The sequence below is a fragment of the Emydura macquarii genome, unplaced genomic scaffold (assembly GCF_026122565.2).
Source record: "Emydura macquarii macquarii isolate MOO-44397 ecotype Brisbane River unplaced genomic scaffold, CSIRO-AGI_Emac_v2 contig_2805, whole genome shotgun sequence".
NCBI classification, from domain to species: domain Eukaryota; kingdom Metazoa; phylum Chordata; order Testudines; family Chelidae; genus Emydura; species Emydura macquarii.
Genome location: NW_027132942.1, coordinates 4,107,329 through 4,133,668, shown reverse-complemented (window position 1 = coordinate 4,133,668; position 26,340 = coordinate 4,107,329). Strand labels below are relative to the sequence as shown.

The window sequence follows — 26,340 nt, the reverse complement described above, 5'->3', positions numbered from 1 at the left end:
AGGGGAGAAATGACGGAACTGTACATCGCACTAACTTGATCCACCATGGTTTGCCTACTTGGGTCACTGCTGTCCAAAGCCTGAAGTTGGGTAACAATGTTGTATATTGGAGACCAGAACAAAGAAGCATTCTGTTGGGATTGTGGAAACATCCTCCATGGCCAGATTCCAGCAGTGTCAATGCTGGACCTGCCATGATAGTACACAATTCCTATTCATTGTTGCTTAAGGAACAGTTTACTTGGTATTCAAGGAGAATTTACCATTAAACATCTTTCAGGTAGTGATGTCTAAGCTAGTGGTCTTGAATTTTACTTAAGGGGAGGGGATGTCTTGGGACATGCTCTGGCGTCTGTTAATCCTGCATTGTGAGGCAGAGGGAAGCGAAGGATGAGTGGGAGCACACACGACTATTTTTGAATAGCCAAGGGACTGCATGGTTTGCCCAGTGCTGGTTTTTAAAATTCCCAGCATGAGGCATATGATGCAAACCAGGCATTTCTTGAGGGTACTGACCTGACATTTCACTTGAGTTCTGTGTGATCATCCACTTGTGGATTTGTTTTCTGCAGTCTGCCCAAGCACCGAATAGGAACCAAGAGGCACAGAGTCTGCCTGGAGGTGCCCCAAGAGGTGAGTCAGAGCGAAGCCTTTCCTAAGGAGGAGCTGAGCTCTGTGCAGTATGAGGTGGAAGTGGCAGAGCCTCCTGTCAGACCCACTAGTGAACTTGTGCAGCAGGGTGAAGATGGACTCTCAGTTTCAGGTAATTGCTTCTCAAGTTCTACCTTACTATATGGTATAATAAGTTTGTGTTTAAAGTTCAGGCATATCGGAGTCACTGGTGCTGAATCCAGGTCATTCCCTATTCAATAAGAGGCCATTTGAGTTTGACAGTGTTTTACAAAGGCCTGTTTGAACCTTGATAAGCAGAGTGTTTGGAATATTCCTGTGTCTGGAATTTCCTTCTCCAGCGTCCCTCTTTAGAAAGCTTTCAAGTTACTGACCTTTGCTCCTAGGTGTGTGGCACTTTTGCCTCCACCACTGACTGGTTCATAGGGTCACCACTTCTTATCTAAATGATTTCGTTAGCACTAATGTAGGAGGCATGTCTGTAAGAGCAGGAAGAAGAGACCAACATGGGCAGGTTGGAGCTGGGGGGGGAGGGAAGCAAGGGTGCAGACAACTGTCTTGTGGCCGCTTGGATGACGGAAACTGTCCTGAGTGTCTTCTTTCTAAGGAGCCTCAAAGGGGAGAGGAAGTGTTTCATAAGATTTCTGTGAGAAAGCTGGCCTTTCTAGCTCCAAGACATCTCTAGTTTTTTCCATTTCATCATTTTCCCTCTGTCCAGAAACATATTAGGTGCTTCAACAGTCCTGGCCTGAGAGTTTCTATTACATTAGACAAGTGACGAGACAGAGGAAAAGGCAAGGGTCAGTCGCTCAGTAAAGCATCTTCATATCTTGCTGTAGGATCCTGCATGCTAAGCAGTGTATGAACCATCTGAACAAATCAGCTACTGCTTCCTGGTTGTGTATTCGTTCATGGTGCATTCCGTTCCTTCTACATAAGCCAGGAACCTCCTGTGTAGTGGTTGTCTTCTCCCCCATTTCACTTCATGGTATTCAAGGCAGTCTTCAAACTGCCCTGACGTCATGAAAAAATCTTTGTTCCAGATTATGTGACTTCTTCAGAAGTTAAATTTGAAGAATTGAAAAATGTGAAACTGGAGGAGGAGGAGGAGGAGGAGGAGGAAGAGCAAGAGGCAGCTGCATTGGATCTTTCCATTCCTCATTCTGTCAGTTCCACCTCAGGCCTAACTGCTTCTAAGCAGAGTTCATCTTTCAGCCTTCAGTCCAGCTCTCCAGCATATTCTGCTTCTTCAGACTCTGAATCAGCTGAACTATTTCCCAGACAAACTCTTGGCCAAGCCGGGGTTCTTACTGTCCATAGCTATGCTAAAGGAGATGCCAATGGCACGGACAGTGAACATGCTTCAGGGAAGAAAGCCAGCACTACAGCCAGTGTGAATGAACAGGAACTTGCAGAGGTATGAATGGAAGGTGGTAATGGGAAAAGTTAAGAACTGCATTATGCTGTGGTGGATTTGGTAGGTTTGTTAAATTGTAAGTGTTCTATGTATTGCACTCAGGCTTTGGATTTTACTGGTGTCTATATAATAGATCTCCTTGCTTGGTAATTGCTCTGACATTTATTCTTTACACACTGAGACCTGACTGTAATTTTAATTTAGATTATCATCCAGTCCATCAATATTTCAGTACTGTCACCTCATTAACTGGATAGAGAGAGACTTTTTTCCCCTTTTGGATGTATACTACTACAAAGAGACCCAAGTAAAAAATCACCTATTTTGAAAACCAGATTTCTTTATCACCTCAAATCTCTAAAAGTGAACACTTGGAAAAATTTCCCAGGCTGATAAAAGGTGTCTTGAGACCAGCAACATATGTTAGTAAATCCTTGTTTTACTCATGTCAAGTTATTGCTGGCTTACCCCCTGTGTAATAACCACCATTAAAACTTGTTACATTTTTACTAAACTCACAAAGAAAAAAATGTTTTGTTTTAATTTAAATTTTTTTATATTAATGCAGTACAACTTCTGTTGTTCCACTTCCCTTTGGTTGGATAGTCCTGTTGTAGTAAGAAACTCTTCTTAGTCTTCCTAAATGGTTTTAACTGTTGTATTTTAGGGGGAGATTTTTAGCTCAGGTAGCTTTTGAAGTGTGGGTAGTGGTGAAACAGGATCAGCCTGCCTTTAAAACAAACAAGGCAATCTGTCAAACGAGCATGACTTGATCATTCTATGTGAGCCCAACAAATATAAAGTCCAAACCAGTAATGGTATACTTGGTGTCTTTAAAGGGCCAAGTTTACAAAATTAGGAAGTTAGGAGCCAAATCAACTGGTAGAATTCATGCAGAAAAATGTGAATTAAGCAGTTCCCAGTCAGAATATTTTACTAGATGGCTAGAAAAGCCACAATCAAGGAAGTAGATTATTTATTTTTTAAAAAAAACAACCTGGCCAAGAGGGGAAGTGAAAGCAGCTATTAAAAATAAAAAATGGTTGGTTGGTTTTTTCATGAACATAAACTAGAAGCTAGAAACTGTAGAAAATTGATTGTGAAAGAGAAATCAATGGCCAGCAGAGTTACGGACAATAAGAATGAGTTTTTTAATACGTTGGGAACAAAAAGGAACCATATAAGTGGCACTGGTCCATTACAAGATGGAAGTGGTAAAATAGTCAATAATAGTGCTCAAATGTTCACTTAAACATTTCTGTTCTGTATTTGGGGTGAGAGGGGGAGTCCGATATGTGCATACTTTATGATGAAATACTTTTCATTCCAATGGTAACACAGGAGGATGTTAAACACTATTAAAGGTAGACATTTTTAAATCAGTTGGTCTGGATAACTTGCTTCTTAGTTTATTAAAAGAGCTGGACAAGGAGCTCTCTGAACCATTAATGTTGATGTTCAATTGATGTTCAATAATTCTTGGAACACTTGAAGTTCCAAAGGATTGGAGGAAAACTAGGTAAATGGGATGACCATGGTAATTATAGGTCTATCAGTCTGACATCAATCCTGGTCACGACAATGGAACTGCTGATACAGGACTTGATTGATAAAGAATTAAAGAAGGGTAATTAATGCTAATTAACATGGATTTATAGAAAATAGATTGTCAAACTAACTGGATTGATTTTTTTTTTTTGAGGAGACTACATGTTTGGTTTGATGTGAACGTAATCTGTGTAGGCTTCTGTAAGGCATTTGACATGGTACCACATGATGTTTTGAGTATAACTAGAACAATACTAAGTCAACATGACACACATTAAATAGATTAAGAATTGGTTAACTGGTAGGTCTCAAAATGTAATTGTAAATGGGGAATCATTTTAAGCAGTTGTGTTTGTAATGGGGTTCTTCAGGGGTAAGTTCTTGGCCCTATGCTATTTAATACTTTTATCAGTAGCCTGGAAGAAAATATGCAATCATTACAAATAAAGTTTTGCATATGACCCAAAGATTGGGGAGTGATAAATAATTAACAACTCTGTATCAGTGACCTGCCTGTCTGGGTTTCTCTTGAGCTGAGTGCAGATAAACAATGTGTGATTCGGTACCAATGTAAGGTCCTACTTATAGGGTGGTGGACTCTATTCTGGGAAGCAGTGATTCTGAAATGGACTTGGGTCATGGTGGATAATTGGTTGAACATGTGTTCCTGGTATGATGCTGTGGCCTCTAGAACTAATGCAACCCTTTGTACATCCAACAGTGGAATCTTGAGTAGAAGGTTATATTACCTCTGTATTTGGCCCTGTTGTGACTACTACTGGAATACTGTGTCCAGTTCTGGGGGCCACAATTCAAGGAGGATGTTAATAAATTAGAGAGAGGTTTAAAGGCTTGGAACTATGCTTTATAGTGAGAGAGTCAAGGAGCTCAGTCTCTTCAGTTTAACCAAGAAAATGTTAAGGGATATATGAGTACCTACATGGGGAACAGAAATGTGATGCTAGAGGGCTCTTCAGTCTTTCAGAGACCGTTTTATAACAAGATCCAATGACTGGAAGTTGAAGCCAGCCAATTTCAGACAGGAAATGAGGCTCATATTTTTAACAGTTGTGTTAGTTAACCATTGGAACCACTTACCAAGGGTTGTGGTGTATCCTTTGTTACTGGAAATCTTTAAATCAAGATTAGAAGTTTTTCTGAAACAGATTCTCCAGTCTACTTTGAACAGGAATTAATTCAGGAAAATCCTACTGTCTGTTATACAGCGGTCAGACTAGATGATCACACTGGGGTCTTCCAGCTTTATAATCCATGAGTCTATGGAAAGGGGAGAGAAATCTTCTGCTTGCGACCTAGCCTCAGAGAAATTGTGGCTGAGAAGCCCATGTGGTAGGTCCATATAGAGATCTGGTAAACTTTCACCAGTGTCAGGTTGTTTCAGGCATTGCTTTTAGCTGTCTTTCTGGTCACAGGCTCACAGTAACGTTGCAAAAGTTGGAGTTATCTGGGCAAAATAATCCAGATTCCTGTCAGAAGGGGAAAAGATGAGCAATAAGGTGTGGAAGGAAAATGATGGGAGAAGGTGGGAGAGAGTAGGAACCCTGGTTATACTTCAGATGTTCAGGATTTTAGCCGAAGCCAATAGCGCTGTAGTGAGGTCATCTGTTTCCTTCTCTCTGGTTTGATCTAGTCAGGACATCTTTCAAGATGGGGATGGCAAAGGTCAACAATGTTATGTTGGATCCGAGGCTCCCACGGGACTGTGGGGCAGCACCAGCTCTCGTAGCAAGTCTCATTCCTTCTAGTCCATGCATCCTGCTGGCTTTTTCAGTGGCATGCTCTTGCCCCCCACCCTCCCAAATAAACAATACCTAGAGGAGGGTGGCAGCCTCATCCTTTAAAAGTAGTAAGTCACACTTCTTTCAACTGTAAATTGTTTTCTCCCATTTCTAGAATCTTTTCAGCGTGTCTTCATACCAAGCCAGGACTTTACCAAGAACCTTGAAGATGGCTTATCATGGTTTTTAACTTAAACAATCCAATTTGCTAGTGTGTCTTCAACTTTAGCTTGCTTTATGTAAACAGACTTGTATAACGGACTGAGTTAGGACTGGTTATCTTGTCCAACACAGATTACACAACAGATCTAAGTTACTTTTCACCATTGATTGGTGACTGTTTAACTTTATGTATTTCGCTCAGTTTGAACGATGAAACAGTCACTTTTGCTGTCTGGTTCCCCTATAGTACAATGCTAAAATACTTGTTGCAGATACTTTGAGCATAAATCCAAAGTTTAATATGAATTATGGAAATTTTCTATTTGTTTTAGTCTTGTAAAAATGCCCTCTTTTTTTAAACCTGTTTCTGGCCAAAATGGATCTGACTGGCTGTAATATGATTGCTGAGTTGCTGCTTTGCCTTATCTAGGTTGCAAAGGAGTACATGAGATCAATGAAAGAGAGTAAAAAGTCAAAGGGTCGTCGCCAGCCTTTGAGTAAACTCCCACGTCATCATCCTCTTGTGGTTAAAGACTGCATCAGTGATGATGGTAAGTTCTATATGTTTTAGTCAGGTAGGGTTCAGCTGTCTGTGGAGGCCTTGGATGGGGAGGTGGAGAGCAGGGCTCCAGGTGTCTGAGGACAATATGGCATGCTCCATGATGTAACTGAAGATATATGGAAGGCATCTAGGCATGTGACTCCTCTCCAGCTTAGGAGAGGTTCTTAGTTCTTCTTGGAACTCTTCTTCATTCTCAGGTGCACACCCTCTGCAGTGGAATTGTTTCATACCTGGGTGTTTACTCTTTCATACTACTTTCTTTAGAATCGGAATATTTTTTCCAGTCATGGGAAGACACAACCATGCACACTAGTCAAACTCTCTAAAAGTATCTGAATTTCATTTCTTTATTCAACAGTTCATGCTTCCTTGGAGCTTTTCAATAATCCATTAAATATCCATATTTTAAAAATATGGATATTCTTGACTGATATATCGACCATTTAGCCTGTATATGCTTTGGATCTGGTTAAACTGTAAGCTCATTGGAGCAGTGAAGGGGTTCACCTCACTACAGGTGTTCCTCCTTGTGATTGGGTCTGGAAATTAGCTTTTGCTTCATCTAGTGCCCCCTTCTGTTGGTTGCTTGCACTGTGACTGACTGCGCCTCTCTCCATGACTAAGGATGCTCCCTCTTTGTGACTTGGCCCTCTGGCCAGGTCACTATATTGTCTGCCCGATCTTCTGGGTAACAGAGTCCCATCAGACATGCTGCCTGTGCAGTCTCACTCTTTGCTGCTGTTTCCCTGGGCTTCTTTCTACCCCACTTCTATCTCGTGGCAAGTCAAAGACTAGCAAATAGAGATTCCCCTGGTCCCCATAGCTACTTCTGCATTCTCACTCTTTTGTCAGACTCCCCACCCTAGGATAGGAACCAAGGCTTACTGTTGTCCCTGTGGATCTCCTCCTTGGCCCTAACCAACTCCCTTTCTCTCCAGGGAGTGACTGCAGACCTCTTCCCTGCAGTCCTTTCCTGCTCTCACTTGCTGGTTTATAATCCTATCTCAGCTTCTTCCCAAACTGAGCTTCATTTGCCATTAGGTTTTATCAATCCCTGGTAACCCTCCTAGTGCAGCAAATAAGGTTAATTGGCTCCCCTGACCCACCTGGTCAGAGCTTGTGTGGGGTGGATACCCCATCATAAGCAGAAACGATATTATGCATGCCTATACTTTTTCATTTTTATTAATCTTTTTGTGGAGTACTTGACTCTTAGAATCATAGGACTAGAAAAGACCTAGAGAGGTGATCTAGTCCAGTACCCTGCACTCAAGGCGGGGCTAAGTATTTCTAGACCATTCCTGACAGTTGGTTGTCTAAGCTGCTCTTAAAAATCTTCACTGATGGAGATTCCACAACGTCCCTAGGCAATTTATTCCAGTGCTTAACATCCTGACAGGAAGTTTTTCCTAATGTTCAACCTAAACCGCCCTTTCAGTGGTTTGAGCCCATCGCTTCTTGTTTTCTCCTCAGAGGTTAAGGAGAACAATTTTTCTCTCTGCTCCTCATAACAATCTTTTATGTACTTGAAAACTGTTATGTCCCCCCTCAGTGTTCTCTTCTCCAGACTAAAGAAACTCTCTTTTCAAACTTCCCTCCTAGGTTGTTTTCTAGACCTTTCGTTTTTGTTGCTCTTCTCTGGACTTTCTCAAATTTGTCCACATCTTTCCTGAAATGTGGTGCCCAGAACTAGACATGATGTTCCCAGTTGAGGCCTAATCAGCACGGAGTACAGCGAAAGAATTACTTCTTGTCTCTTGCTTACAACACTCCTGCTAATGCATCCCAGAATGGTTTTCTTTTTTTTTTCTTTTTTTTCCCCCAACAGTGTTACACTGTTGACTCTTTTAGCTTGTGCCCCACTGTGATTCCAAATTCCTTTCTGCAGCACTCCTTCCTAGGCGGTCATTTCCCATTTTGTATGTGTGCAACTGATTTGTTTTGATTGTTCCTTCCCAAGTGGAGTACTTGGCATTTGTCATTATTGAATTCCATCCTATTTACTTCAGACCACTTCTCCAATTTGTCCAGATCACTTTGAATTTTAATCCTATTCTCCAAAGCATTTGCAACCCTTCCCAGCTTGGTGTTGTCCACAAACTTTTAAAGAGTATTCTCTATGCCATTATCTAAATCATTCATGAAGATATTGAACAGAACTGATCACTGTGGGACTTCATTTCATATGCCCTTCCAGCTTGACTGTGAACCATTGATAACTACTCTTCAGGAACGGTTTTCCAACCAGTTATGCACTCACCTTACAGTAGCTCCATCTAGGTTGTATTTTCCTAGTTTGTTAAATTTCTGCTAAATTTCATCATGTTTCTTCTGGTTCGGTTTCTTCAGAGGGAAATAAACAATTCCTTACCCTTCCTGGCATGTGTGTACTTCCCACAGTCCAAGATTAGAGCCCCCCTCTACTCACTGTTCCTTGTCTTGTCATAAGCTCTTCTTACAACACAGTGACAATAGCAGGACATATGACTAAGACTAACAAAACCATTTCTTATTGCAGAGATGTCAGAGCAACTAACTCCAGAAGAAGAGGCTGAGGAGACAGAAGCCTGGGCCAAACCACTTAGCCAGCTGTGGCAGAATCGCCCTCAGAATTTTGAGGCAGAAAAAGAATATAATCAGACCATGGCTCAGCAGTCCCCTCATTGTGCTGTATGCATGCTCTTCCAGACATACCAGGTAAGCATTCTGGACTCATCCCAGAACTGCTATTTATATGGCAGAAGCTGAGGGAGAAGGCAGCTGCCACACTCCCTCGGGGTTTTGTAAACTAGTAGGTTGTGAATTTATTTCCTCCTTTTAAAACAATGTTGTTTCAGCCTTTTGCTAAATAAGACTGCAGGCTTGTGTGATCCCAGTAAACAGTATTGATGTCCCCCTTTATCACCTCAGGTTGCATCAAACTTCCTTGACTGTTTCACAGCTGCATATATTTTGAAACTTCCCTCCTTAGCTCTGGCTGAGTTCAAATTTGTTAAATTCCTGTCAATGTTACGAGCATGGCTGCATTTGGAGCAGAGTGCAAGACCCCACCTTTCCTTTCCCAGAATAGCACCTCCCTTTCAGATTAACATTTAGTTTTCAAGAAAGAATTAGGTTTAAGGTGGGTCTCTATTTCCTGATAGCAGGGATGGGGAAAGAACATTCCCTTCCCTTTATTATAAGTAAAGGGAGATGACTGGATACAACTGAAGGCTAAGTCTGTGCAGAAGTAGAAGCCCTCTTCTTTGAGGCACTTAGGATGGAGAAGGACTGATGGGCTAAATCGATAATGGTTTTTGGGAACACCATGATTGTGTTAGATCTAGAAACTAATATATTTACGTCTGTATTTGGAAAGAAAATGAGATGTTTAGGGCAGGTCTTTATTAAGGTTATGCATTTTAGGATGGTCACTCCTAGTTTGTGACAAGCATATGGAGCACTGCATTCAGAGGGTTAAAATGTAAAGAGAGAATAAACCATCTCAAACTGGAATCTTTCTAAGAGTCTATCTCTAGAAGAAGTTGGTTGCCCCATAACTGGTATGAGGGGACTGTTTGTGTTTGGCTCTTGCGCTAGTTTTGCTGGCTGTAGGGAGTGATAACTTCAGACAAGCAATAAAATGCACAGGGCTTTTGTTAACTCCTGCAACACATACAATCACTCATTTGCTCAGATAACTCAAGTAACTTTGGTCTCATCTTGTATTGTAAATGGCATAAGCAGATGCAAAATAGGCAAAAATAGTTGAGCAAAGGAGCAGCTAGAGTCTGTTTATGCGAGGCAGCAAAGTGGGAAACGTTTTCCAACGGACTGAGCCCGAGATGGGAGTTGACAATGCTTGACTTCAGTTACTTAGTCCTCCATAAGTTGTAGCGGTAGTCCATTACAGATGCCTTAAGTTTAAATTGGCAGTGTTGTAGCCTGAAGAAGAGCGCTGTGTAGCTTGGAATCTTGTCTTTCACCAACAGAAGTTGGTCCAATAAAAGAGATGATCTCACCCACCTTGTCCCTTTTGAATTTTAATTGGTATCTAATTTGACATTGAGTTTATAAAAGTCTTTTGGGTTTTCAGTGGAGAGCTGCATTCCAGGGTCGGTCTGTCTGTCTCTGCCCAACAACAAGTATCAGTTTGAGACAGTAGTCTTGTTTACAACTAGTCTCGGTGGCATGTACAGTACAGATACTTCACGCCTAGCTAGCATGAGTATAAATAACAGTGTAAATGGTGAGACACAGTTTAGGTGAGTAGAGTACAGGGACATCAGAACCTTAGGGTATATATCTTGCACAGCTCTGTACATGCCCAAGCAGTGCCTTCCATGTCTAAACTGCTGTTTTCAGCAGTGTAGTGTCTTGCTACCATCCTGCTGGCAGAAACTTTCACAGCCACCATGAAAAGCTCCCAACAGCATGAAAGATTTGGATCGGGGGAGGAGGTAGCAGGAAAGGGTTCCAGCAGCAAGAAGCTGCTGGAGCCTTTCCCTTCTGTCTCCCCTGCCAGAGCCTGTCACTGCTGTGCAGCTACGAACAGCTGTGTGGATGCAGCATGTCATCACATGTATCCTACACATTGTTACAAGTGTAAACAAGGCCCTAGAGTATGAAACAGCAGGGGATGTTTAAAAAATGTTTGTATATTCCTTAGAATCTTACTTAGATATCTGAGGCTATAAGTAATGAACAATACTGCATATAGTAACACCGCAGTCCTCTGTGACTCTGCATCTGTAGAAGCCTAGGCATTGTAAAGGTGTGCCAGAGAGACCCTTCTGGTGGGAGGGACAGGCCTTGTGATTCCAGATGGTCCCTTTGGCAGGGGGGGGGCATGCAGAAAAATGTATCTTGTGCTGCTTGTCACAGAAAGTTGTGGTTCAAACATATTTGCTCTTATTCCCATCCTACAGGACTAGCAGAGTATCTCTGGGTGGGAAGCTGCTTAGGCTGAGAATTCTGTAGGGCAGGGGGAGAGCATGGAACACTAATGGTGGGTTTTGTGAATAGGTTGTTTCTTCACCCAAATGTGACTGGGTTTTTCAGAAGCATGAAATCTAGGTTCTTCTCCTTAAACATGAGGTCATGTTCTGAATGATGCAGGCAGTAAAGTTGATCTGGTCATTAGCTTGCTGCTGTGTAGCAGTTACCCTTGTCTGGTGCTTCCTTCTGATAAAGCAGGTGGTAAGAGGGAAATCTGGGCTTTTCAATATTCCCGGTAAAATACACTTACGTTTCCCACCTCTCTCTCATAGGCAGAATGTGGAGGCCATGGTCAGAGCTCTGCAGTTGCTCCAAGTACTGCCACAAGGAAGGTCCGAACCAAACCTCTGATTCCTGAGATGTGTTTCACTGCAACTGGCTGCAGCACTGATCTCAATCTCTCAACCCCTTATCTGGAGGAAGATGGAACTAGTGTCCTTATCACCTGCAAAACCTGCAGTGTCTGTGTTCATGCTAGTGAGTACAGCCCAGCCCCACACCTAGGCACTAACTTGCCCTGTAGTCCCATCCCGTACATTGTAACAATTCCACCTACCAGCCCATCTTAGCTATATAAAGAACTGAGTCCATTCCTCGACTGGATCATGGAGACCCTGCAACACAGGACCTTGTGAATGGAGGGATGAAGGGTGGTGTAAGGGGGAACCTGAGGTATATGGAACCCACGTATGGGGATTATGAAGTGGAGCCTAAAAGCTGCAATTTTCACATGCTCTCTTTGACCTCCAAGGTGAGATATTGTTGAGATTAGGCCAGTGTTGTTTCCCTAAGCAACTTGTTTCTGTTATAGGCTGTTATGGTGTGTCTCCTGACAAGGCCACTGAAGACTGGATGTGCTCAAGGTGTATAGCCAATGCTTTAGAAGAGGTAAGAAAATGGCTTGTACAAGCCTTGCTTTAGTTTGCAGTTTTCTCTTTCAGGGCTTGAGAGGATCCTATTAGTCAGGTATCCAAGCTATACCTGCCTGCCATGGGGAGCCCTTGAACAGATGGGGGACAAGATCAGATGGAGGCTAGTTGCAAAGCTCTTTCTGAAACCTTACACAGTGCAGTTTGTCTGCTCCTTTTGTGATAAGACTAACTTAGAGAACAGTTCCAGAGTGTGATTCTCTGCCGTTTGGCCTTTTGATTCAGTATCTTCTGTCTTAAAGAACCAGCTACCCAGTGCAGTGATTCAGGCTGTTCTGGAGGTCAGAAATGAAGATGGGAAGTTCCACAGGAATGCGGTGATCTGTTCATCTCTGACCTCTGCTTGTATGACACCTTCTGCCCTACAAAATGCAGCTAATTTGTTGCCCAGCTGTGGCTGTTGCAGAGCCTGGGGACACAAATCTAACTTACTGAGGAGGAAGGTGGCCCATAGTAGAGGGGTTCTTTCAGAAAGTGTCATAGGCTCTGGACCAACAGAAGAAACCACTGTATCTCTTCCAGAGGTCAGTCCCTTGACTTGCATCCACCAGAGGGGTTATCCAGCATTGCCTACCTGGGATAGGATAGGATTTTGTTTTTCTGGTGTGAGCTCACAATGCTCTCATAGTGTTTTTCCCACCCATCTTCAGAGTAGCTCTGCTTAGTTTACTCTGTCTCTATAAGTAGAGAACTACGAGTTGGGGTCTGTTTCTCAAAAGTAGGAGGCCGTTGATAGCTCTTAATTGGGCTGTTCTCTGCAAAGTGATTGTACCAGTGGGGCTACGCAACAAAGCCGTTCCTCTGGATATGTTCTCTCAGTGAAGCTGTGGTGCAAGCTTGCTGCTAATAACTGTGGTCTTCATTGACAGCCGGATAACATGATTCCTCATTTTCTTCTTTGTGCAGGACTGCTGCTTGTGTTCATTGCGAGGAGGTGCACTGCAGAGAGCCAATGATGACAAGTGAGCATTTCAGCTTTGTTGTTCACGATGGAGCAGCTTAGCATATGGGCACTTCTACGGTTGTTAAAAGTGCATTGCCTAGTTTGAGTGTACTGCAGGGAGGATGTAGTGACCAAGGGCATCTTTCAGATGGGTATACAGGTTTTATGCAGAGGCATGTAAATATACATAATATAGTTCAGGATGTGCAGACATGATGCCTAACACATCAGGACTTGGGTGGATGGCGCAACATAATGGAGACCCACAGCCAGTCACTGATTTCCCAGGAAATGCCCCATCCCAAGGTGTAATAGCTATTGTCTGCTTATACTTGTATTAAGTAAAATTATCTTTGGCTCCCAGAGCCGTGTGAGGGGCCAGGAACTCTAAATACCAACGTACAGAGAGATCATGCCCATACAGCAACCAAAGACTCCACATACCCCATTTCTGCTAAGAGACTGTCTAACTTTACACAGCTAGTGCCTTCAGCTTGGTGCTTAGCTGGAGGCAGGTGCATCCTAGGATTGCTGCACAGCTTCCTTTGACTTTTCCCAAAGAACACTTCACTGACTTAGGCCCTGTCTACATTCGCACTTATACTGGCAAAACTTTTGTCGCTTGGGGGTGTGAAAAAAACAGCCTAAACGCTTGTGTAGCCGCGTTATGTTGACAGAAGAGAGCTCTCCCACAGATATAATAAAACCACCTAAACGAGTGACTGTAGCTATGTCGACAGGAGAACATCTCCTGCCGACATAGTGCTGTCCACACGAGCACTTATGCCATCAAAACTTGTCGCACAGGAGTGTGTTTTTCACACCCCTGAGCAACAAAAGTTTTGCCGGTATAAGTGCTAGTTTAGACAAGTCCTGAGAGAGATGAGGCCCTCCTGCAATCCAGGGTGTTCTGCCCCAAGGTTGGTTTGAGGCAGCTAAAGTATATGAGAACTGATGGAAAAGGACACATTAATTTGGCTTATGTCTAAAGTTCTTTGATGCAAAATACATCGGTATTTAGTGTCTGAGACTTAACTTGCAGTGCTAAGGGGTAAATTATGGGAATTTGGCCTGAAGACACTAGGAATGGCCTATGGAGCCGTTGACCTCTAGGCCACTGTTTCAGAACCATGGCAGTAGTGATTGCAAGTAATGAAACAAGCTTGTAGCGCACATGTGCCTGCAACACAAATACCACAAGCACAAGTCGCACTCAATCGCTCCCCTGTTGACTTCAATGGAGAGGCCAAGAACTGAATGGATGAAGTCCACTTTGCTCCTGGATGTGCTCTGTTATCAGAGCTAGTACGAGGGAAGCTTGCACTAATTGAGCTCAGTCTGTTGTATGGATCAACAAAGGATTTCACTCTTGGGGCTGCCAATCTGATGCACTTCGTTAGCACTAAATGTGCTTAAATTCCCAGCTGTCTTTCTCCAGTGTGTTAGATGTTTTCCCCTCCAATTCTGGCAGGTGGGTCCACGTGATGTGTGCTGTAGCTGTATTGGAGGCAAAATTTGTGAATATTGCAGAGCGCAGTCCAGTGGATGTTGGAAAAATCCCCCTGCAGCGCTTCAGACTGGTAAGAAACCTCTGGGATTCACTGTTAGGCTTGCTGGTCTCACTGAAGTCCTATTTGTGGGTCTTCTCTTCTGCTCCTGAAGGAGGCAACTTCCTTCTATTAACTGGAGGTCAGAGAAAATCCAAACTCAAGTGGGTGGATTGCTAAGTCAGTCCAGTTAGAGTACTGCCAACTCCCCGAAGCTTGGTGCGCTCTTGGGTATTAATGCAGAGCCTGATAATTACCTGAAGTTAGAATTAACAAGGGGGTCAGTAGAGTGTCTTGTTCTAATTTATCTGGTGGTTTGAATTGCATAGTACAGTAACCTTTTGGTATCTTGTGCAGGAATCCCTAGGCATATTAAATAACATAAAAGCTGGGTCTGTTTCACTTGTCTACAAACTCAGTTTAAAGAATGTTAGACTCTCCACCTTTCTCTTCTTCTGTCTAAAAGAGTGAGCCTCACTCAGTCCAGAAGAAAGGAGCTGTGCTACGTATGGCTTTAATTGTACATCATACCTTGTTGTTAACCCTCTCCAAGTGTGGCCTAGGACTAACAGAAGGTATGATGCTTAGTGTGTTTCTATTCTGAAAAGCAAATGTGTTTAAAAGGCACCTTGGTAGTAACCAGATGGTCTCCCTGTTGTCAGTCCTAGCTGCAGACTTCAGTAACCAGACAGCTCTGGCTGTTTGCTCTGCAGAACTCAAAACAGCTATGGGAGGGAGGTGAGACTGGGCTCTCTTCCTTCCCACATACCACCTAGAACAATCAGCTAAGTTCCAGGGCAAAACTCTGCCCTTGCTTGCCCAAGTGTACCTGGGGGGTGTTGTATTTAGCCTGCAGAATCTTACAGTGAGAGTGCATGAAAAGGAAAGAACCCAGCTTGAGTTTGGAGAACTTGGATATAGGAAAAATCGTCTATACTTCTGAATGTGAGAACACCTGTTATGGAGTCCTTGAGACAGCTAATGGAGAGTTCCATGATGCCCCTTTCCAGAACAGAATGGTAGTCTAAGACTTCCAGGGGTGCGTCTATATGGGAAAAATTCACTGTGGAAGGGAATGTGTGAACTAACTTTTTAAACGACTGTCCTTGTCAGTTCTAAGGATAAAGTTGTTTTAATGCTGAGCTAGCTGAAGTGTTTTAGTATTGCAGTGCATTTCGCCAGCAATAGAGAAGGTCAAAGAACTGATCAGAATATACAGACTGAGAGACTTGAAGGTGAAATGGTACTTAGTCCACAAACCAAATGCAGTCCATTGTAGCACTAGCAGAAGTGGTGGGGTGGGACTAGTGGAGTTGGAGCCACTGGAAAAGCAGCATAATAGAGGGGAGACCACTGTCAAGAGCATTCTCAATCATTGAAGAGTCTGAGGTGACAGCGTTGAGATTGGATTGTGAATGTAGACCGAGGCTCTTCTCCGTGTGTATGGAAGGGAGATCTGTCCCATCTGGAGAAGCCTGTTCTGCACATGGGTCCTTGGTACCTGGCCTGAGTCCTAATTGTTTTTTTCATTTTTAGCATTTTCTCTTTATTTAAGGCTTTGTACATTCTAGCCACGCGTGAGTGAGTCTGATGGAATTCGGGGAAGGTGTCAATACTTAATGCCTATTTCTCACATAGCACTCTTCATCCGCAGATAGAAAAGTGCTTCACAATCATTTAGTGTATATATCCTCAACACCCCTGTACTTAAAAATATGACAATGGACTGAAGCACTTTCTTATTAAAAAAGCTTCAGTATTTCGGGGCAAACAAGGTGAGAACTGTTAAATAAAAAGTTGTATGATGACTTCAGCTGTAAGATATCGGTCTTCCTGGCTGGCACGACTAATTTTTAGAAATACTTAGTTTTAGAGCATTTCCCTCCATTTGTTTAATCCTGCTTTAAGATTAGAAACCAGTGTTTGTGGCATCCGTCATTTACCACAGATCTGCTGGCCCAAATTTAGCCTTCTGCCTTTAGGGTAAGGTTATGGAATATGCATCTGTACAAATTCTACTCAGTTCTCCCTTCTGAAATTTTGTCTCTGGTTCTATGAAATCTATGGGATACAATGTTACTTTAGCCCAATGGTCTATTTCTATCTTTGTATAACTTACAGCCAGGTATTGTAGTGGGCCATGGACTTTTGTCACTGCTGAAATGTGGTAGACTGACGTGTACAGGTCTCCTTCCCTTACATGCATTTCAATTCACAGGCTTGCTGTTAAGCTTGTTGGATTGGTATATTATAGACCGTTACCTTTTTGCCTGTGTGCCTGTTTCTAACTCCTGAGATCCCTGCCCTGTCATAAAATAAAACAAGTACCCTTCTTTTCTCTCCAGAATATGATAAATCATGGTGCCTCTCTAGGATTGAGAGTGATGGGCATAACTTAGTAACAAAAAAGATATTTACACTAACATGGGGAGGCTTTCAGCCTTCTGTGGCTGAAGAAAGCCAATGCTGAGCTGTAATCTGTAGTTTCCTGTCTGCAGAAATGCATCTTCTGTAAGAAGCGGAGGAAGAGAATTGCAGGTTGCTGTGTGCAGTGCTCTCATGGTCGCTGTCCTACATCCTTTCATGTCAGTTGTGCTCAAGCAGCTGGAGTCATGATGCAACCTGATGACTGGCCCTTCGTTGTCTTCATTACCTGCTTTAGGCATAAGATCCCATCCCAGGCAGAGGTGAGTATTTGGGCACAACCAGGATTTGTTCTGGAGTAGGCCAGAGTATCAAGGGAAACTGAAAAGCTTTGGTTGTGTTAGAGAGAGAAGGCGGATGAGGTACTATCTTTGACAGATTCATACCAATAAGAGGATTTCTAGGTGGTGTTTGTATGAGAGAGAGAGAGAAGTAAGTGATACTAATGTGCAGAGTTAGTATTGGGAGCCCAGTGGAATGTCCTGTTCTTTTGGCCAGCCAGTGGGTAATGTTCCCATACATCCCTTCTGCCAAATGAGCTGCAGCATTCTACTCAAGATGGGCCTGTAGAAGGCTTGCTGCAATGTCCTCAAATTGTCGTGAGGAACCAACTCTAAAGAGCGAGTGCTAGTCGCTCTCTAAGTGGCCTGAGCTATGCACCGGACTGTCTTGGCGACTGCAGCTAACAGGTTTGGTTTTTAAGCATCTAAAATACTATTGGGGAAAACTCTTAAAGATTGACTTCAAATCACTGGTGGATCCTATGTACAATGAAGAACTCTTCACAAGTTTAGTTCAGTCCTCTCTCATCTACCAAGGCTCTTGTTTGGTGCCTGTACACTGACCTTCATTTCAGCTGTATAACAAGAACTCTTCTTCTCTCAGCGAGCTAAAGCTGCTCTGCAGGATCTCTCAGCTGGGCAGATAGTAATCAGCAAGCACAAGAATGGTCGTTTCTATCAGTGTGAAGTGGTCAGCCTTACAAAAGAAACCTTCTATGAAGTCAACTTTGATGATGGCTCCTTCAGCGATAACCTCTATCCAGAGGACATTGTGGTATGTTGTGCATAAAAGAGCTGCTCCACTAGAGGGCATATGGTACAAGGAAACTGTTTGTTTGTGTAGCACCATTGTAGGCGCAAACGTGTCAGTGGGAAGTACTGTACTCTCATCTGAGTAGAGAATTTCTTACAGCTCTAGGTTTCTTCCCACTTAGACCTGTCATTGTCTAACTTAATGCTTTGGTTATAAAGTGCCTGTGTTGGTTGTCTTTCTGATTTGTGAGCAGTCTTATTCATTGTCCTTGTCAGGCCTTAGTTAGCTGCGGTCTTTATTTTCCGTTCTGTACCTAAATGCATGGGGGGATGATGCAGAAGATGCAGGCTGATCTATTGATAGCCCCATCTTCTTCAGTAATGATAATAGCAGCATGGTGCTGTTCTTGGAATCAAACTTGCATTCCCTTTGCCTTGTGTATCTTGGAAAGGCCCCTTTTCAGAGGCACCCTGTGTATGAAGGGTGCCATGTGGGGCACACAGAACTGGGAGTTGGGGTAATGAAGGGCAAACTGCAAGGCAATGCATTTGCAGTCGTAACTGACGGTCTCTGTGACTGGAGCTGAGCAAGAAGTAGTAAAGGATCCAAGAAGCTTGTTTTTTTCCCTTCAAATTCCAGACCATTTGAAATGGCTGGGATCAGGACACACCCTGTATTTGTGAACTGATGATCTAGTTGTGGTACTCCTGTGGCTCACTTTCCCTCTAGACTGGAATATCAACCTGTCTCCAAGGGCTGTTTTGTAAGGTGCTTTGGCACTCTGATGGAAGGCCCTATAAAAATGAGATGGATCTCTGGCCCTGCTGAATCTTTGTGCGCACATATAGACGCTGTTAATGCTTGCTTTTCCCCATCTCCCAACTTGCCACCTTGTGCCATCAGAGTCGAGACTGTCTTCAACTGGGTCCTCCTGCTGAAGGAGAAGTCGTGCAAGTGAGATGGACAGATGGACAAGTCTATGGAGCCAAATTTGTGGCATCACATGCCATCCAGATGTACCAGGTATAGAGTTCCTATTCCTTTCTGCTGCCCTCCACCTTTCAGTATTTAGATAAAATGCTCATCACAGTAGTCCCTAGACACCTCCCCATTGTCTGTTTTAGAAGCCGTTTTGTAGAACAGTGGTACTATTGGCAAGCCAAGGGCTAGGGATGCTCTCTAACTCCTGTAATCAAATCCCACTTGGCAAGGGGCTGGAGTTTGCGGTTTGTTCCTGGCATATTGAAAGGAGAGCTGCATGGAGAAGAGATTATATTTTTATGGCACTAAAATTAAGCCTTTATCCTGGATGGAGCATAAATACTGACTAACTTGGTGCTGAGGACTCTGTTATAGCTGAGCTATCCTTTGTGACCCACCGATTTATATCCAGGTACAAGTGGGTGGGATCTTTCTCCACATCCCTTCTGCACTGGAAATAATCATTCAGGTGCTATGCTGTTAAGAGATTCCATGCAGTAAATTTTGGGAAACGCTGACCTCTACTAAATGTCTGCACAGTGAGCTAAGCCCTTCTGCCACGACCTTCAGCAGTGAGCCATGCAAGTGTGACTGTTGGGTTTCCAGACACCATGGGAGCCAGCACAACATGGCCAGGTTCAGACTCAGATGTGAAAATGGCTTGATTTTCAGAGGTGCTGAGCAGTGCCTGCTGAAATTGGCAGGATTAGGGATGCTCACCACCTCCGAGAATCAGGCTGCTTTTATCTGACTTCCTACCTGTATTTGAAAATGAGACCCAATATTTAAACTCCTGTAGCTGAATCTGGCTGAAGCAAAGTTAAGAAGAAAAAAACCTTAAGTTTTATAGTAATTGTGTACACCCTTTCCTCTTCTCCCCACTCTGCTGGTCAGGTAACATCAGGAGTGGCATTGAAGCACCCAGTTAGCCTGATGAGTAAAGATTCCCATTGAGGGGCTGGCTTATTGCAAAGTGTTCTGAGACTATTCCTAAAACTGGTCATTCCCTTTACTGATTAATCCTAGGCAGATTCTGGGCTGTGCCACTTCCAGCTACTCTCAGGACTATTGCTTGCATAAAGTCTGTTCCCAATACTAGGTATAAATTAGCTGCTGCAACCTCCCTCACTTACACATGACCATCTGCTATGCTAGAGAGTACATGTGTACTGAAAGTTTCATTCTGGGAGCTCACTTAGAGAGCTCTTACTACACTGGGTACTGGACAGGGAGACGGTGGTGGTGGTGGTGTGGATCTGGATCTTGCAGTACGCTATGGTTTGTGTGTTAGGTGGAATTTGAAGACGGATCCCAACTGATGGCAAAGAGAGATGATGTGTACACCCTTGATGAGGAGCTTCCAAAGAGAGTCAAATCAAGGCTGGTAAGTAGTGGTGGACATGCAGATGTGTTAAAAGTCCACTCCATAATCTCAAAGTCCATGTGGTTCCCCTGAGAGTAGCCTGCCTTCATGGGAGCAAACTTGTTGGTGCACAGCAGCAAGGATGTTGCAAGGTGAGCCATGAGAGCTTTGATATTCCAGCACCTGGCCTAGCACAGTTCTTGCTGTATTCTGCCAGCATCGCTTGCCACTTGACCACTTGTGGGATTTGAATAGTGCAATTCTGCAGCTCTGAAATAGTGAGGCACACCAGGAAGTGACTTGGTGTCCTTGGTGTGCATTGTTCCAGAAGCCCTGCTAGGCACCTTGGCCGTTCACAACACAGGTGCATTGCTGATCTGAGAGGCAGGTCCTGTGCACCTGCCTGACTCTCCTAGCTCAAATATAGCACTCATTAATAAGCATGCATGGTGTCATAGTCCAAGAAGGATAGGTGTGGGGCATTACTGCAGCAGAGCATTCACTTAGAATGTGTGCTTAAAGTTGCCTGTCTCCATAGGGCAGAGGCTGCTGCAGACCTACTGGGTGGTTTGTTTGGTGATTGCACTGACACCCAAGTCTCCTCATTTGGCATTGAGCTAGAATCCTTTGGACCTCAACGTCTTGTTTGCCCCTTAATGATTTCAGTGGGTCTAATGACTGTTGGTTTGTTGAACTCTCCACACTGCAGTGTCACTTGGGCTTGTGCACAACTGTCCTGTCACCCCATGCCCCAGGCGAGTTCTCTGCAGCGTGGGAGAACATGTATGTGGATGGGAGTTAATAAGTTAATCTGAGCAATGCTGTGGGTGTCTAATTCTGCTTTACTCTTACAGTCAGTAGCTTCAGATATGCGCTTCACAGAGATCTTCACAGAGAAGGAGGTCAAACAAGAGAGGAAGAGACAAAGAGTGATCAACTCACGCTATCGGGAGGATTACATTGAACCTGCACTATACCGGGCCATCATGGAGTAAGCCCTGCCTATGGCAGAGAAGAGATGCCAACATCCCAATGAATTCTAACACTCCTGTACAGTAGAGGCCAAACTTGGACATTTCAAATACCTGGGTTTTTTTAAAAAGGAAGCTTACAATACTGATTACTCTGCAGTAGCTGAAAGGAGTTTGTTGGACAGTGGAACCATTCAGTGTCATGCCTGCCTGCAGGCTCCTCGCCTGAAGTTGTGTCTGCACTGAACAAGTATCCTGCAAGCCAGCTTGGCAGTTCTGCCTTCCACAGCTCATCTCAAGCAGTCTCTCATTGTTTCTCCTTGTCTAAAACAAAATTGACAGGTGGCTAACTCTTCTGGGAACTTCAGCCAGGAATCTTGGCAGCTGCAGGATGATAGTGTATAGTTTTTGATGAATAATGTTCCTGATTCTGGGAGTTTCTCCCCAATGGCCACACCTGCCGTGAGCAGGCAGTATTACTGGTGCTTGACATTGAACCCCTTTTTATATTTATATCTGTGTGTTTTGTCTTGAGCAGCCCACTTCCTTGTTTCTCAGCATCTCCCCTCTGAGGGTGGAGCCTTGGGCTGTGCAGAATCAAGTAGATTGGAGGCGTTTGTGTGAAGAGATGAAATGTGAAAATCAAATCTTATTGGACAAGCTATTTAACCCTCCATTTAGTTTTTGTTCTGATTTTATATTTTGAGACTCACTCATGTTTAACTGTAATGATCTGTGCCTATGTATAAATAGGAATCTGTTTGGAGCCTCATACAGTGCAACCCTCTAACAAGAATATTCATTCAGCCCCCAAAGAGCACTTGAGCATACCCTTTGCTAAAGCAATAAAGACCAAAGGGTCCTCCTGGAGCGCCAAACACCTCAGTATTGGATATGACAGGGCAGCAGTATCTGTAGCAGCCTAGCACTTCCGTGGCAATGCTGCCACAAGCTCTTACCTATGATGATTAGATTTGAGTATAGGAATCAGTTACAAGATGCACTGAACTGTACTTGTTAATGAATAGTGATGTAGTGCCACTCAGAAGCAGAAGTGCTGCCACGTTGTTCTGCCATGCCACAGCTAGTAGGGCATCTGTTTTTTAAATCCTGTGTAGAGCATTAATTGGACACTCTTAGTTGTATTGGAGAGACTTGATTAGCCCAACAATGGAGAGCTGTCAGTTCAGGAGCCATGCATCACCTGTTGTGCTCCTAGTGAAGCATTAGGTTAAAGCAGCAATTGTGTAAGAATGTGTGGCTTTCCTATCCTCTGGGAAAGGGATTTTAGGCTGTGGGCAGACTCCATGCCTTCCAACTGCATGGAGTGACTTCTTTTGTTGAGAAAAAAATTGTACAAATATACTCCGTTATTTTCTTTAACTATTTTCACTGACATAGACCCTTTGCTGTAGTAAAGGGACCTTGTGTACACAATACCCTGATTTATAGCAGTTTCCTCTTTGTTACAAAACCAAATTATTTTGAAATCTGGTGCATCAACTTGTGATTAGCAATAACATGTAGTGTTGTGCAGTGACTTTTGACTCTTGATCAGCAAAGTAATAAATCACAAGCTTTTTTGAAAAAGAAGCCTCTCTATACCAAAACTCTTGTAGGACCTGGATGCTGATGTAACTAGTGACCATACAAATTTCTCATGTTCGGACTCACTCTTGGATGTTCTCTTACAATTTGTGGGAGAAGGCCTTGTTAATCAGTATTGAAGCCTTGGGCAGATTCCTTAAAGGGCTTTTGCTTTGTACATTTTCCCAGTAACTTAATTCCTCATGATCTGTTTCAAATGTTAATGAATCATTCTGGTGAGCATCAGGATTGTTGATCTGTAAATCTGGGACATGTAAAACTCATAGTATCTGCAAGTGTGCTGGTCCATTAAATGAGAATCAATTGGAGCTGCAAGTAGGCAACTCCTTTGGATGCCTTTTCTGTGGCTAACAAAAGGAGGGGAAACTGCCAGCATCTTTCTGAATCTGCCCTCTAGTTGTCTAACGTTTTTAGGATTCATTCTTAATTCCCTCTAGGCTGAATGCTGTCCTGTTCATCACTGAAAATCATATTCTCCATTCTGCTTCCCCACCCCACAAAAGGTATTAATTTAGTTGTCTGAATGATGTACAGGCTTCCTACCCAGGCTGCTCTATTACCTGCATGGACTGAGTTTCTGTTCTAGGTGGTGATACTACATGTCTGGTACAAATGCCTATCTACACAGAATGCTTCCACCCTAAAATGACAATATAGTACAAGGCAGCTGAGCTTGTGCTCTGCAAGTGTTCCAGTTCAGTTACACCATACTTTGTCACCTGCCTCTCTCAGCACTGAGTGACTTTCAAGAGTTTCTGTGCTCGGTATTACTTCTGGCAAGGGAGCTCTGACCTGGTGTGTCCCATAGCGTTCTCTGGAAACAGACTTCAGACTGGTCTTGTTGGCTGGCTGCACTGTCTTGGAAACCACTGCCATCCTTGCTGAGTTTCTTGCATCCTTAGGTAAAGGAAGGTTTTCCTATTTCTCATTAACTGCATTTAACTATATAGCTTAATAAACAATCTAGCTGTATAAGCCAATTGGAAATGAGGTTTCCGTAATCCCCTTTGCAGTGACCTAGACCTGCACTCCAGCCCAGGCTAGGTGTATAAATTGAAGTGAGATCAGAATGCCTCGTGTTTAAGACGTTAGGGAGTCCATGTCATTTTTTGACTCAAGTAAAATACTTAAATTTTTAGACTGAAATTCTGTTGGGACATGCATTCATATGTTTTAAAATATAATTGGCAGAGAATAGCTTTAAAATAACAGCTGTACAATATTTAATTAGTGTCTCCACACTGTCCTACCTTGTGAGAAAACTAACCATTGCAGTGACACATTCTGGTGTGTGGTTCCTTCACACAATATTTTTGTCATTGGAAAATGTCCTAGTTCCCTTCCTCTGAAGTCCTTCCAGTCTCAGAACAGGGGCCATTAGGATGTCAGTTGGGCAGGTGCTTTTGGAATATATTTAAAATAGGCTGTTACTTTTAGAAGTGTTCAAAACACAAACATTGATGCTAACCTGCCCCATAGGGAATCTCTGGGTGAGGAGCTGTTCGTTCGTTCGTTCCATTTCGTGTGGTGCAGCATTGCAGATCATGGACTGCCTCCCCTGTCCTCTTGTGCTAAGTCTGACTTTAATTCAGGTTGGTCTCTTAGCAGACTGTAAAATGGAATTGTTTGGATGTAATTCTGGGCAAGGCTGACAGGTCAGTTTTCCTTTTCCTTTTTAGAACTGGGAAAAGCGTGTCCTGTTTTGCTAACTGCTTACTGTAGATGCCTGTTTGTGACCAGACTTCTAGGAGAACTCCTGCTCCACTAGCAGGGCTTTCTGACAGACAGCGACTGTAACTTCAATGGTTACACCCATTTTCTAAGATCATCCTTCCCAATTTCTAAATGACACAACTCTGATCTGGGATTAAATGAGTTGTGTTGGCATGATGAGGAATGCCTGGGATGAGAGGGGTGGCCTTCTCTGGCCACCCAGCTTGAGGCTTACATATGTATCTCCAGTTCCCATGCTCCATTTGAGCTCCTGTTTGACGTATCTGCAGTTGTGCTTGGGTTTTTTAATGCAAACGTGGGAAGGAATAAGACTCTAGCAGTCTCTGTATTGTTTTTTTATTTGATCTAGTAATAAATATAATTAACTTCAAAACAATCTCTGGACTGATTTAAATCTGAAACAATTCAACTTGGAAATCCTCAGGGGTTCATTCAAACTGCACTATGATAAAAAAAGCTAATGGTAGGGACTTAAGATGTGTACCCTTAACAGTTTACCACTGTATGTTTCTGTTTTTGTTTTTTCTTCTCGAAGGGTAATAGGGGATGAGATTCATTCTACCACTATTCTAACCAGTTCAGAATCCAGTATGCTGGCAGGAAGGTAAGATACTTAGTTTTATTTAATGTCTGAATAAGCTACTGGTGTCTCCAAAGACTTTTCTTACCTGCCATCTCCACCCCTCAACAAAAGGGAATGAGACATTCAGCCCAAGCTGTTGAGTAAAGTCTTCTTTCTCAAGAGCAGTGTGCCTAGGTGCTGTGTTGACAGCCAGCAGCAAAGGTGCTGAGTGCCGAAACAAACAGCCCAGTTCCTCTTGGAGTGATTATACATGTCCATTCCACCGGAGATGATGTGTGCACACCCCAGGCACAGTTGTTGGAGAATGTTTTTCCCTCAATGGCACCTGTTGGAGTGATTTGAGTGCCCTCTGCCACTACGTACCACTGCATGCTAGTATGAGGGTGGAAGATGCCCTAAATCCTCCTCAGTTCTTCGAGTGCTTGCTCATGTCCATTCCATGGTAGGTGTCTCTGTGCCACATGCACGGTGCCAGAAAATTTTTCCCTCAGTCTCCTTCCACCTCCCCCCTATTCTCCCTGTTCCTTATGACCACCCGTGATGATGCTGGAACATCCCCTTGTCTTGGCAAACATTACTACAGTATTAGTGTAAATAGTTGTGTTTTAGATTAGTTATTTAGTCGTTTTAGTCCCATGGGGGACATAGCCCCAGGGATGGGACATGCTCCAGTTCCTGGGCTTCAAATTATGCACTTCATGTAAGAAGCTCATGCCCATAAATGATCTTCACAAGAGTGGCTTAAAGTGTCTGTCTGGGTGAGACTCACATCCAGGATAAGTGCAGGATCTGTAGAAACTTCAGACCCCGTACTAAGAAAGACGAAGACATCAGGTTAAGAGTGCTCTTGATGGAATTGTTCTTATACTGGCCTTCAAGCCAAGCCGTTCAGAGTTGGCATAGGCTTGAAGCATTCCTCCAGCACAGAGTTCTTCCAGGCACCAGTCTTCATCCCTGGTGCCAAAGAAAAGACATAAGAAGTTGCACACCAGAAGAGGGTACTCCTTGATGCCAAAGGAGGACAAAAAGGAAGCGGGATGACCCAAGACCTGCACAGGGCCCCTCATCTTCCCCAGAACTCAGGTTGGCTATAGCCTCACCCCTTATAGTTTCCAGTCCTATCCAGG

At 43.4% G+C, this 26,340-nt stretch overlaps 1 protein-coding gene across 2 annotated transcripts in view; it reads left to right on the top strand.

Annotated features, from left to right (window-relative positions):
• The window catches only part of KDM4A (lysine demethylase 4A), a 42,145-nt gene extending 17,139 nt beyond the window's left edge, over window positions 1-25,006 (top strand). For both annotated transcript variants that reach the window (XM_067567857.1, XM_067567858.1), the window contains exons 10-22: window positions 573-763; window positions 1,674-2,047; window positions 5,987-6,107; window positions 8,637-8,815; window positions 11,368-11,572; window positions 11,907-11,983; window positions 12,931-12,986; window positions 14,439-14,547; window positions 17,013-17,201; window positions 17,824-17,994; window positions 18,877-18,996; window positions 20,246-20,338; window positions 21,172-25,006. In XM_067567857.1, the coding sequence (XP_067423958.1) occupies window positions 573-763; window positions 1,674-2,047; window positions 5,987-6,107; window positions 8,637-8,815; window positions 11,368-11,572; window positions 11,907-11,983; window positions 12,931-12,986; window positions 14,439-14,547; window positions 17,013-17,201; window positions 17,824-17,994; window positions 18,877-18,996; window positions 20,246-20,338; window positions 21,172-21,312 (2,026 nt within the window). In that variant the 3' untranslated portion in view covers window positions 21,313-25,006. The remainder of the gene's footprint in view (window positions 1-572; window positions 764-1,673; window positions 2,048-5,986; window positions 6,108-8,636; window positions 8,816-11,367; window positions 11,573-11,906; window positions 11,984-12,930; window positions 12,987-14,438; window positions 14,548-17,012; window positions 17,202-17,823; window positions 17,995-18,876; window positions 18,997-20,245; window positions 20,339-21,171) is intronic.
• The last annotated feature ends 1,334 nt before the right edge of the window (window positions 25,007-26,340 follow it).